We start from the raw sequence: 13,322 nt of genomic DNA on the forward strand, positions 1-13,322 counted from the left end.
CAGACTCCTCAGCACTGGCATCGACGACCGTCTCAACTGTAGTTTGATGTTGTCTTGGACGGTACCGACCCCCTCGGCCTCCTCGTCCACGATAGCCGCGAAACCCGCCTCTGTTGCGATTAGCTGGCCCAGTCGCCCCTTCGACAAAACCACCAGACGGCCCCAAGAAAGGCCGTTCAGCCGAACCATCACTCTGCCAGGCATATCCCCGTCCGCCACCCGTAGACGAGGATCCCCGGTGCTGTCCCTCACCAAATGCATTGTAACCATCGTCACCCCACTGTCCTCGAGGTGCCGCTCGAACATCCGCCCTAGCCTGAACCGGAGGTGGCTTAGCCTGCTGCAACACTGGCGTCGCCGCATCGCTGACCTGCCTAGCCACAAATAGCGGCGGTCTAGCTCCCACCTGCACCACAGGAGGCTGGGCATGGGCACCCAGAGGCGGCCGAGCGAGAACACCGCGGCCTGCAGCAACTCCAGTCGTCGGCGGCCTAGGAGCACCACGGCCCGCCGCCGTCACCGGCGCAGTCGGCCGGACCGCCGCGACGCCGCGGCCCGTAGGCTTGGCGACGGCAACCGCAGCACGCTGGTCGCCGGCAGCACGCCCTGCAGCATGGTCCGCTCTGGGTGGAGGCGCGCCACCACGCCCAGCCACCAGCGGCACGCCGGCGCCGCCGCCACCATTGCCCGCATGGGTGCCGCTGCCGCTGCGACCAGCGGCCGTTGCCTGCGCCAGTCCTCCGCGGCCCGCCACTGCCGGAGGAGCCCCAGCGGCCGCGCCCGGAAGAGACCCCCGTCCCGCCATCCGACGAAGGGTAGGTATACGAGCAGCCCTCCCTCCGCCGCGATCGAGAAAACAAGGACGTCCGCCTCTGTGTCGAACCCTATGTCGAAACGATCTCGTGCATGGGGTTGTAGACTTGGGCTGCATAATAGGCTGGGCCTCATACCCATCGGTCTGTAACCCAACGTCAACATTGGCCGGTTCACTCAGAACCGGCCCACCCACCAGCTGACCGAACTCACAGCCCAGCAATCCGTTCAAACGAGCGATCCTATGATCGCGGATCTGAGCGCATCGGTCGATCGCCGGCGCCGGCACCGTGGCCGCCGACGACCGCCGAGCCTTCTTTCTCCTTACTATCTTCCATGAATTGTGAGTGATGAAATCGGAAAGAACAGGTTTAGGAAGACACACCTTCGGAATCGGTCCCTTCCATGGCCTGACCGCCGATGCCGCATTCCTCCGATGAACTACACGTCGCACCAGCTCCTTCCTCTCGTCCGGATGTAGCCCCACCCGCGCCGGATCCTCCACCGGCACTACCGTGTCTACGGTCTTGGCCACATCATCTTCATCATATCCTGCATGAAAAAGATCGCCTATCAAATCCGAAGGTGTAGGCGAGTGCGGCGAACCTTCTGAGCCTTCGTTGTCTCCGGCGTCATCCTCGTCGTCCGCCTCCAACAGAGCCCAAAAACGGCCCCCGATGCCTGCCCGCGCAGTCGCCACGGAGGGACACGGCGCGGCAGCGGCCTCCGCGGTCCCCCGGGGATTCGCTCTAGGAGCCACTTCTAGGGTATGTTACTGCTGAAGACACACATATCACAAAAGTCTGATATATAGAGGCCTTTTTTTTATGGAGATAACTGTTCCAAAACATAAGCAATAAGATGCTAAATTTTGCTAAAACTGGCTTAGGACAACAACAACAAAAGGTTTAAAGGTGGAACATATTTCATTTATAACTTGATGTAGCTGATGGATAATCAGTCGTGTACCACATAAACAAGTTTATCTTCATTTCTTTTTTTAAAGAGGATGTACCCCTATTTGGGTGATACATGCAGCCATATTATTAATTATTTATGTAGACCTTACAAAGTAGTACATCAATATGTCTAAAGCAACCATCTTGGCAACACCTATTGCTACTCCTATCCCCTTGATAAAGGGGTGCCAAATGTCCGAGCCTAATACCAAACAGACATCGCACCAAAGCCTAACATCTAAAGTCAGATACCCCATCCTAGGCACATACCCGGATTGGATCGCACACCGGTCTAGCACACTCACAGTGGGCACCACATGCGCACACTGCAAGGTCCGTTACCACCGTCTTTCATCAATCCATCTTCAGAGCAGAAACCGACGCAACGACCATGCCAGGCCTCTCTACCATCGACGCCACCACGACACCAGACAACGTCACCCTCCTGCATGAGTCCATCGTCACACATCAGACGCCTAATCTCCATGGCGCCATGCCATCGAGATCCGTCACCATCAATGTGTAGGATGAAGCACCGCTCCACCAAAGATGTCGTCCACTGGTCCCTCGAGCCCGTGTACACCTCTAAGAATGACGCCCCAAGGGGGAAACGACACAAGCGCGCCGCCGTCTTCTGAACTATCGATCCAGGGTTTCCCCCGGAGGTAGCAGATAGTGGTCTAGAACTTCTCCACGGTGATGCCTTCAAGAAGGGAACGACACCGTAGAGCACCGCCATCGCCACCCTTGGCATCTAGCCAAGAGCAGGTTTTCACCCAGATCTGTTTGAAGAACTTCATCCAGCTTCTTGTGCACGGATCACCGCCTTCTCTGCCGGAGACTAGACCAAAAGGATCCAGTCGCCGCCACCTGACCGGTCGCGGCACCACCATGGTGCCAAAGCAGCCAGCTTTGTGAGGCCCACCACGCCAGCCTGTCGCTGTATACCAGACCCGTCGGCCCTCCAAAGCCCAGCTGGGCCCGACGAGATCAAGGATACCGGCCGCCGCCACAGGGGCGCCTCCCCCGTGGGAAGGTCGCGCCGCCGCCATGTCCACCGCCGGGATCCCGCTGCACCGCGCCACCGGGTCACTGAAGTCCATGTCGCCGCCATAAGAGGACTCCACCGCGAGCGAGGGAAGAAGACCCCGCCGCCGCCGTCATAGCCCATAGCCTGGGCTTCACCGACGTGAACTCGGGCGACGGCGGGAGGGAGAGATCAGGGCGAGGTGCCGAGGGCCGGTGGCGCGGTTTCCCCTCGTGTCGCCTAGGGTTGGCGACGCGGGGGTCGGGGCCTACCTTTAAAAAAAGTTTATCTCCACTAACAAAACTGATCTTAATATCTGAAACCTGCACATTGCTCTGAACAATAAAAAGGCCATGATCCTTCCACACGTTCCAATTCCAACCATATGTGGCATTGAACATTTTTCGTCGCATCAAACCTCCGGGTCTATGATGAAGCGAACTCTAGTCAGCACTGTGGCTGAACTCGTTATGGTTATGTCTATTGTCCGGCTTGATCGGTTTATGTATGTATCTTCACCAGCACCCCCTTCACTCAGCGCGGAAGGCTCCTTAGGCTCCATTGGTAAGCTCATGCTTTCAGAGCTCAGCATTGCAGCAACATCCGTCATGGCAGGGCGATCCACTGGATCTTCCTGAGCACAGAGCAAGAGCAGCGCAACCTGAGCGTACATCACTACCTCGGCGATGTCATATCCGTGCCCTAGTGATCGATCTACGAGCTCATGCAGCCTTCTGTCCTTCCATATACACCAGGCCTGAAATGTTTTTCAATACAGTTGCCATTAAAGAAATGCAATCTGAATCCAAATTCATACATAATTACATACATATATGGGCCGACTATTAACATTTTAACAAGAACAGTCATAGAACTGTAAGAGATGTCGCCTGGAATTTATGTTCACTCACATCTCGTACAAGATCGCCGACGGTATCCCCTCGCTTGTCGAGTATGGTGTTCTTTCGTCTGCTAATGGTCTCCAGAACCAAGATGCCGAAGCTGAACGCATCCGTCTTCAGAGAGTAAACCCCTCGAGATGCGTACTCCGGGGCTATGTAACCACTGAAAAGAGGGGATGAGAAAACTGCAATATTAGCACATATGACCCAGTGACTGAAAAATCAGGAGGCAGGTAGCTTCTTACCTAGTGCCCACCACCCTGCATGTATGCTCTTCTGTTACGTCTGGACTCAGGGTTTTAGCTGATCCAAAATCAGAAATATTAAGAGTCATGTCACATTCCAAGATAATATTATTTGGTTTCAAGTCCCTATGGACAATAGATAGCATGGGGTGCTTGTGCAGGTAAACAAGCCCCTCTACTAACCCTTTGATTATTTTGAGTCTCTTAGACCAGTCTAGTAATGGCCCTTTTATTCTGGCTGCCAAATGTTGAAACAACAAACTTTCAGATAAAATAAGATTTATATTTTGCTCTAAATCAAATTAGAATAGTTTTTAAATCAATTACGGTAAATCAGAATAGTAACCTTGTTACATTGGTATGCCGAAGCCTAGCAAGCTGCAGTTCATTGCTGAAATAAGATAACATTGCACGGTGATCGAATCTCTTGATGCCAACCACAAGTCCATGGGGCAACTGATCCTGCAACGATTGCAAATAGAGTTTAGACATCATAGGCATTTACATAATTAGTTCCTTTCTATTTGCTTACAAATACCGTGTATGCTGTAGCAAATCCACCAGATCCAAGATATCTCTTCTCTGAGAAATTATCTGTAGCATCCACGATCTGAAAGTAATTGAACACTGAATCCTGGGTAATTTTCTCCTGTGCGCATGCAAAGTTCCACTAATTCTTTGTTGTCAAGGATTTTCTGTATTCTGTTCTTGCAGGCCTGCTGTTCCAGAGTCATGAACAATATATCCTCGTCACTAATGAAATTGCAATAAACATTGATATGGCTAACAGTATACAAATATAATATTAAGATCTTCCATTTTCTTTGTCACGCAGATCATCAATTCATCATTTGTAGAAGCCGCTAGCTTATGAACTTGAAAATATACTAAAATTTAATAGAAGCTTCATGGATAATATTGTGTTGTCTCTCACTGAAGTCCTATCTTTATAAAGCTTCAGATGAGGTATGATGCATTGTAATTCCCTTAACTCAGGGGATTCATGCCAATGAATATGTTAATTAAATGAAGTAAGCACCATTGCTGGCCTGGCATATACAGCAACTGTACTAAACGAAATCTGTAGGAGTTGCAAAATTCAGACAGCAAGTATACATGAGCACTTGGCAACAATGATGCATGTATGCATCAGGATTCAGGAGCTCAGGAGACATGCTTTTTGGCGCCTTCCTGATGCGACAAATAAATTCTGAATTGTTGTGGTATAAAATTTTCTAGACGGGGACATATATCTGTTCTTCTCCTGAAAAATAACAGTGATTTGGAATAGTTCAAGCACAGCAGTAATCTTCTTTGTTCATGAAAAGAATTGTTATTAGGAAGGAACATACAACAGATGAAAACGTAGAAAGAGATCCAATGTTCTTACATGAATCAAATCCCTTGCATTAATTGACCAATTGTGATCATAATGCACACTAACTAATGGCCAAATCCAGAATCTCACTCGCACTACTGGAAAATATGCCAGTGAAATACTCCTACAAACTTGCAACTAGTAGATAACATAGTTGACAACTTGTATCTTATCCATCCCATCCTTTGCTTGCTCTGATTTTCTCAGCTACTGGAAAACTGCCGACTCTGCTTCCTCTGCTTTGCTTCCTCTGATGTAAGACTAGCACCAAGAAGCTTGCACTGCTGATGATTTCTTCCTCTGCTTCGATCACCCGTGGATTGCAGTCATCCGTGGATTTGCATCGCTTGAGCAAAGTCCCGTCAAACGAAGTATTGTGAAATCAGAGATGAATTCATTGGATCTGTGCCTCAGTACACACTTTTCCGACTAGAGCAGCAGAATGCTTTAAGAAGCCACAGAAGCATACAAGAATAAATAGATACGAAAAGATTACTCAGATGCTCTGCAAAATTCAGACCAACAATTTTCTCATTCATATCGAAAATTGATTACAGTATGACTTGATAGTCGGTACATCAAGGACTTGCTTAGCTCAAAGCTTCACTCACACATACACACAAGAGTTCACCAACCAATGCTACTCGTCAGAAACTGCAACTTTAACTCACCACGACGCCAATGCCTAAGAATCCAAGTCAGCCAAGATTAATTTTACAGGAGGGTCAGCATAGTCTCCAGACGCTAGGCAGCTCACATGATTACTGTGTGTATCGACAAGTTCAATTCTACTCCTTTTTTCCTGCTACAAGCCGGGTAGCAAACGGGCATTTTGGATTTTGCGGCGAGTGCGTTTTACGCTCTGTCTCGTGCCGGAATTGCAGTACATGAGCTTCCTTTTTAGGCTCATCTGCTTTACTTTGATTTATTGAAAATGCCCTTTATTTACTTAAACCCTTACTTAGGACCAGGTGTGGATGTAGTGTAACTATGCCGTACACATCTTAACAAGGTTTTTGCTGCCTAGCTAGATGGAGACTCTGCTGACACTCTTGTAAAATTACTAATGGCTGAAAGGGATTGAAAGAACACTAGAAATCTTGGTGATTAAGTGCAGAACCTAGAGATGCAAAGATTAAATGAAACTCATGTGTGAATGGTTTAGGAAGGACTAGCTTAACTCTGCTTTGCTTCCTCTGATGCAAGACTACCACCAGCAAGCCTGCACTGCTGATGATTTCTTCCTCTGCTTCCATCACCCGAGCGCTCATCCTGGATTTGCATCGCTTGAGCAAAGTCCCGTCGACGAGCCATCTCGAGGAGGTGAGCTTGATAACGCCATGCGTGCTGTCTTGCTTTGAGCAGCTCCTCAGGGGACTTGGTCACGTCGGAGTGATGGATCCAGGGGTCGTTGAACTGCACCGTGTCCGCCATCTGCTCCATCTTTCGCCGGGCCTCTGCTCTGCTGCGCTCGATCTCCTGCCGACGGTTGGCCTCTTCTTTGGAGGCAGAGCGAGCCTTGTCGAGGCGAGCCATGGTGAGGCGAGCGTTCGCGATCAGTTCGCGCATGCTCATCTGCGGCTTCGATTGCGTCGCGGCAGCCGGAGATTCGGCGACCTGGTTCTTGATTGCGGAGGAGTGGAGCAGATCCTTGCCGCTGATGGGAGACGGAAGCTTGCTGCCGTTCTTGATGTTGGCGGGGACGGCGACATGGAGCTCGCCCCCGGAGCAGGCACCGCGTAGGCGCTTCGCCGGCGGCGGTTGCTCGCCGCGCATGGATCCGGGGCGCTTTGGCTTCTTGGCAGCCGCGGGGTTCGCCATCAAGGCAGGGTTCACGCGCACGCGGGAGGAGCAGGAGTGCAGGTCGGCGGAGGCGGCGGCGCTACGGCGCGGGAGCAGAGACGGCGGGAGCACCGTGGTGCCGGCCATGGTCGCGGCCGCGGAGTTGATCGAGGAGCAACGATCCGGCACTGAGAGAGAGAGGAAGATGGATCGAGGGAGGCTGATCGGAGGGCGTGGTCTGATGGATCGGGATTTGGGGAAACACGGCGAGCAAGAAAATAAGGACGCGGGAGGCAGTGAAGTGTTTGAATCCGAGTCGAAGTCGGCCCAGGCCGGCATAGCTAAAACGCGCACTTTGGTTTTTGAATCCGAGTCGGCCCAGGCATGGCTTCTGATTACTACGTCTCTCTGCTTCAGTTCAGAGTTCCTGATGTGTTTGTATGGAGATATTCAGGCGCATCAGGGTCTTTTTTCAATCCAGAACAGCGCTTATTTGGAGATCCTGATGTGTTTGTACTGTGTGCAGCTGCAGATCTTAACTCTGAGCTCTGTAGTTGCTGCTTGTCAAGTTGAAGTCTGATTATGCGCAAAAAAAAAAACAGAAAAAAAATAATGAGTTGAAGTCTGATTATTCTCAAGTTGAACATGCCAGCTTTTGGTTTGCCATGTATGATCTCAGAAACCTGAAGATCAAGCTTGCAAAGATTTTGGTAGTTGGTACTACAGAAACATGTTTATTTTCACTATACAAAACTGGTCTTAATATCTCGAATATATACACTACCTGAGCCGTAAAAAGACCATAATCCTTGCTTACATTTTTATTGTATATATATGCTACTACTGAATGTTCTCCATTATATCAAACCTCCGAGTCTAGAATGATTCGAACTCTAGTCGACATTGGAGCTGGACTCGTTATGGTTACTTCTATTGTCCTGCTTGATTGGCCCATGGAATTAGGGTTGTTGTAGCCTTGATTTAATCGTAGACGGTTTGCATTCGTGCACATACATACTTGGAATTAAATGAGGCACGCATGGAAATAACTTACAGTAGGGAAAACTTACCGCATAGGTAACGATCCAAGGAACCATTTTGCATGAACTCATACACTAGAATCCTTTCTTTCCCATGGATGCACCACCCCAATAACCTAATCACATTGGCATGCTGAAGCTTTGCAAGCTGCAATTCACTGTTGACTTCAAGCATTGCTGCGTGCTCATCAGCTCTTTTGATGGCAACATTAAGTCCACCAGGCAACTGGCCCTGTAATTTTTTTTAAAAAGGAGTTAAAATTAACTTTCTCTAAGCGGACATCCACACTTTATTAGGAGGACAAGGGAGATATGCATTCACTTTGTTAACTTGTTGCTATGTTGGCTTACCTTGTACACCTTCCCAAATCCTCCCCACCCAACTATCATCTTCTCTGAGAAATTTTCTGTAGCATCCAAGATCTGACAGAAATCGAACCTTGTGAATCCTGCGCAAGCCTCTTCCATACGGGTACAAAGCTCCACAAGTTCTTCAATGTCAACGATATTCTGTTCTCGCAGGTCCACTTTTCCTGACTCACAGATAATCTACCCTTGTCACCAATGGAGATTTAACAAACATCGACACTACTAAAAGTATAAAAAAATATTGAGAGAATGATCCAGTTTGTTTGTGTTTCATGTGGTTACTAATGGAGTAAGTATGTGCTAAAGGAATTTCTCAAGTACAGAACTCTATGTTCGGTCTAATATTTGTTTACAGAGGTAGTATCATACATGTATGATTGCTTCCAGTAGCTAGTGCTCTTTCATGACGTGCTAAATAACTTCTATTTTACTACAGTTAAATTCATGAAAAAGTATGCATGTGTAACAAAAGTCATATCAAAATCATTCATATGGATACAATGAAGCAATCTGAAATCCTTGAAGCATATAGCATTGACATGAAACCTCAGTCAATTAGTTTCCACATCTGAGTCCACGATTAAGCGCATTAGGAAATTCACAGAAGAGCGAGCTTACCTACAAATGGGTGTTCTCCAATACCACAGAGTTTGGTAGCTCCTTTGTTTGGAATCCTAAATGTAGGAAAATCTCATCATTCTTGTGCCACCCAGCTTTGGTTTCAATAGTCATAAGAAGTGGGAAACTTCATGCATTTGACTATTTGAGTCTGTATAACTGAACTTATGGCATAGTACATAACTTGAGCATGACATTAACTTGAATATTGCAAATCATTTTGCATCTTAAGTAAAACAAATTCATTGATGTGGCGTACATCCTGTAATAATAAGCTACATAATGGAAGAATAATCTGACCTGATGTGACGATTTGAACTATCTGTGACTACAGTGAGCACCCCCTCATCAGCCTGCTAGACAATATCAAATATCATCGTTATTGATGTACAACTAACCAGCACAGATTGTATGGTTGAGGTCAGCTGTAATCTCCAATCCTATTGGTCCACGATTAATTAGTCCGTTAAATCCGTAAGCAATCCCCCGTAGCTCTAGCATTACTCACTGTAAATTAAGGATATCGAATTGTTTAACTGGCAATTAACATTTAACAATCTGCAATTGGACCCCAATTCAGACTCAGTTCGACCGAATTTAAGTAAAATTGCTCTGAAATCAGAGGTTTCAGTTTTGATATCAGCTCTGAAATCAGTGGTTACCCCAATTTTGATACTGCTTACTAACCTTGACACGGCGACTATCTGCAGTGGAATTGTCGACGAGGGCGATGAGCGGGATGAGGTGGATGAACATGTCGATCTCATGCTGCGCGGCGCGGAGCTCCTCGGCCATCCGGGCTCCCAGGAGCAGGCGGCGCAGGTAGCCGCAGTCCTGGCACGCCGTGACCAGCGCGTAGCACCGCCGCAGCGCGCCGCCGAGCTGCTCCAGCGGCCGCCTGGTGGCCTCCCGACGCATCAGCTCGGCGAGCTCCAGCTCCCCGAGCAGGCCGCCAACGAGCTCCACGTGCTGCGCGAGCCGCACGCAGGCATCCCGGTGGCGGCGCGCCACCAGGGCGGCCTGCACGACCATGGAGACCAGCCCGAGCGCGTCCACGCCCATCAGCTGCGCCATGGTGGAGGCTTGCCCTTGGGCGCCCCACAGGCTGCTCGACGGGCTCGCCATGCTCGCTGCTCCCCGCTGCAGTCCTCATTGCCGCCATTGACGGGCTCGGGTGTATCTATCGGTGAGCTTGTGTGTGGATCGGCGACTTTGACTAAGCGTGGTAAATGTGTGGACTGTGGACTTCCGTTGCATTTTTTTTTCAGGAACTTTTCGTTGCCACATTTTCTTCTTAATTTGGGACCAATGGTCTTTTCAAAATAAAAGGACCTTTTAAAAAAAAACTTATAAAAGTTCATAGAAAATACTCCCTCCGTAAAGAAATATTAAGAGCGTTTAGAACACTGCTTTAGTACTCCCTCTGTAAAGAAATATAAGAGCATTTAGAACACTAAAATATAAGAGCGTTTAGTACACTGCTTGTAAGAAAATGTGGCAACCAAAGCTTTAGTGTGGCGCTCCAACCTCCAAGGAAGAGTGTTCCTCAGTAAATTGTGGGACAGGCTGCCCCGTCTTCCGTGTCGCTCCCCCTCCCCCTCCCCTACGGGCGATCCGGGAGAGCCCTTCTCCGCCGCCAAAGGCCTTTCCTCTCGCCCCTCCTTCCCTCGCCGTTGCCAACGGACGCGGCGTCGACGTCGGCGGGGCTGCTTTCCCTCCCTGGCTGGCGTGGTGCGACGCGGGGCTCGCCCTCCTTGCCATGGCGTGGTGCGGCTCTTGTCCCTGGCTCCGACCTCCCCCCGGCGGCTGGGGGCCTCTCTTGGTGTGGCCTCGCTCCCGTTGCGCCCTGGCTCACTGTTGTGTGCCCATTGCCGAGGCGAGGCGTGTAGGCTGCGGATCTGGGGTTCCATGCCCAGATCCGGGTCGGTGGTGGTTGGTGGCGTCTTGGGCAACCAGCGGCGCTGGAGGGTGGTGGTGGTGGCGCGTCGGGCTGCTCCTGGTCGGGCGCGGATGGCGTGCTGGCTAGGCTCTGGCCAGCTAAGGTGGATGCGCACCGGCCGGATATGATGCAGCTTTTCCGATGGCCGGGGCGGGTTAGGGCAGCGGCCCGGTGTGGCTGCTGCTCTGGTTGTGGGCGGCGGCGGCGAGGTGGCTCGACTCTTTGGAGCTTCCATTCGCGGAGCTGGCATCACGGCAGCTCGGTGGGTCGGCTACGGTGGCAGATGGATTGCCGGCGTCGGCTCATCTGTAGGCGGCCCGGTTCGACCTTCAATCCCTCATCTCGTTGTTCGACCGCTAGCTTGGTCGAAGGGTTGGCCCTCCCCCAGCTGCGGTCCATCACTCGCCTCGCACTCGGCAGCAGGACCGAGCTCGTCTCGCACCCAGCAGCAGGATTGAGCTTGTCTCGCGCCTGACAGCAGGACCGAGCTCGTCTTGCGCTCGGCAGCAGGACCATGCTCGCCTCGCCCCGGCAGCAGGACCGAGCTCATCTCGCGCCCGGTGCCGCAAGACGGGTCGATGGAGGCCAGTTTTGGCCGGCCAATTGGGTCTCAGCACTGGGGGCAGCCCAGGGGTGCGAAAGGCGGGTCCTTTCCGCTCGTGTCTTTGGTTGGGGTAGCGGCGGATCTCGGATGAGGTGGTGTTAAGGTCTTGGATGCCGGGGCGGCGGCCCTGGTGGTGGGTCCGCGGTGCTCATGGGCAGAGCCTGTGGCTTGGTGCTGCCCAGTTGCCACAGCCGTGTGGACGGCGTGGTAGCCGGGGTGTGGCGATCAGTGGCGGTGAATGGTGCCCGGGGTGAAAACCTGCTCTATCTTCGGACGGACCGGCGGTGGCGAAACTCGTTCCCTTCTTGAAGGCGTCGTCGTGGCTCTCATTGCCCGTCGTGTTGTTCCAGGGGAAACTCTGATCCTCGGATCGGGCGGTGGCGGCGCTCCGGTGTCGTCCCCTTCCTAAAGGCGCCGTCTTGGAGCGCACGGTTCATCATATGCGGCTTCACCTCTTCGCGTAGTGCTAGGAATGATGTTCTTGCACTCAACGCCTATGTATCCTGCCTTGGGTGTGTGTTGTGGGGGCGTGTGTTTGTATCGAGTGTTGTTGATCGATGGTTTATATATAAAGCGGGACGAAAGCCTTTTTCGGTAAAGCTTTAGTGTTCTAAACACTCTTATATTTATTTATAGAGGAAGTACAAAGGACCCCACACATAATAAAAATTACATCAAGGTTTCTAGACCATTGAACAACAACCCTACAATGTGCCACCAACGCACCGCTATAACCGCTCCCATATCAGAGTCGGCTTACCTTGTTGATGATAGCTAGGAAGTCTTCGTGCAAGTGAGCACTCTTGAATACCCCCTCCATTCCATAATATAAGACGTTTTTGCAAGCTAAGCTAAAACAGCTTGCAAAAATGTCTTATATTATGGGACTGAGGGAGTAAATCTAAAGCAACTGACATCAAATCTCGCCGTTGCGCATGCACGGTAAGAAACTCTAAGCTCGCTGCCCTAAGGCGACGGCAGGAATCTACGTCGGAGCTCCAGATTGACGAACTTGAGGAGGATCGAAGTCGAAAAAGGCCTGTGTAGTTAGAGCATCTACAACCGAACTTGACAAATCCGATGATCCAGCTTGCAAAGATTCCGAAATCCCTAGCTCTGGTGCCGTAGAAAATAGGAACAACAAAAAATGAAACATTGTAGGTCTGAATTACAATGTACCTGATGGAAAACCAGTCTGGTAGCTGGTACCAACCACAGACACATGTTTATTTAATTATTTTCACTCCACAAAACATGTCTTGATATCTACACTACCTGAGCCGTAAAAAAGGCACATAATCCTTACATTCTAATTATATATTCCAGATGGTAGCACTAAATGTTCATCATATCAAACCTCTGGGTCTAGAATGATTCGAACTCTAGTCGACATTGTCTAGAATGATTCGAACTCTAGTCAACATTGGAGCTGAACTTGTTATGGTTATGTGTATTGTCCTGCTTGATTGGCACATGTATGTCGATGTCGTGTCTCTGTCAGCACACCCATGGATTAGCTTAGCGGGCTGCTTAGGCTCCATTGGTAAGCTTATGCTTTCAGAGTTCAGCATTGCAGCAACATCTGTCATGGTGGGCCGATTTGCTGGATCTTCCTGAGCACAAAGCAGTGCCACCTGAGCACATCT

The 13,322-nt window shown here is 50.3% G+C and overlaps 1 protein-coding gene across 2 annotated transcripts; it reads right to left on the reverse strand.

Moving 5' to 3' along the window:
- Positions 1–3,108: 3,108 nt before the first annotated feature.
- Positions 3,109–10,341, reverse strand: LOC123148798 (cysteine-rich receptor-like protein kinase 26). 2 transcript variants are annotated; one of them, XM_044568284.1, is made up of 8 exons: positions 9,821–10,341; positions 9,434–9,486; positions 9,134–9,189; positions 8,498–8,679; positions 8,177–8,378; positions 3,947–4,004; positions 3,711–3,864; positions 3,109–3,556 (listed from the first exon to the last, which is right to left on the reverse strand). In XM_044568284.1, exons 1-8 carry the CDS (start codon positions 10,256–10,258, stop codon positions 3,212–3,214), a joined length of 1,488 nt encoding a protein of 495 aa, XP_044424219.1. In that variant the 5' UTR covers positions 10,259–10,341; the 3' UTR covers positions 3,109–3,211. The 2 variants fall into 2 exon arrangements, with proteins under 2 accessions (XP_044424219.1, XP_044424218.1); XM_044568283.1 differs by lacking the exons at positions 3,109–3,556; positions 3,711–3,864; positions 3,947–4,004 and adding an exon at positions 5,838–7,682 and having other exon boundaries at positions 9,821–10,338.
- Positions 10,342–13,322: the final 2,981 nt, after the last annotated feature.

This window comes from Triticum aestivum, chromosome 7A (assembly GCF_018294505.1).
Source record: "Triticum aestivum cultivar Chinese Spring chromosome 7A, IWGSC CS RefSeq v2.1, whole genome shotgun sequence".
NCBI classification, from domain to species: domain Eukaryota; kingdom Viridiplantae; phylum Streptophyta; class Magnoliopsida; order Poales; family Poaceae; genus Triticum; species Triticum aestivum.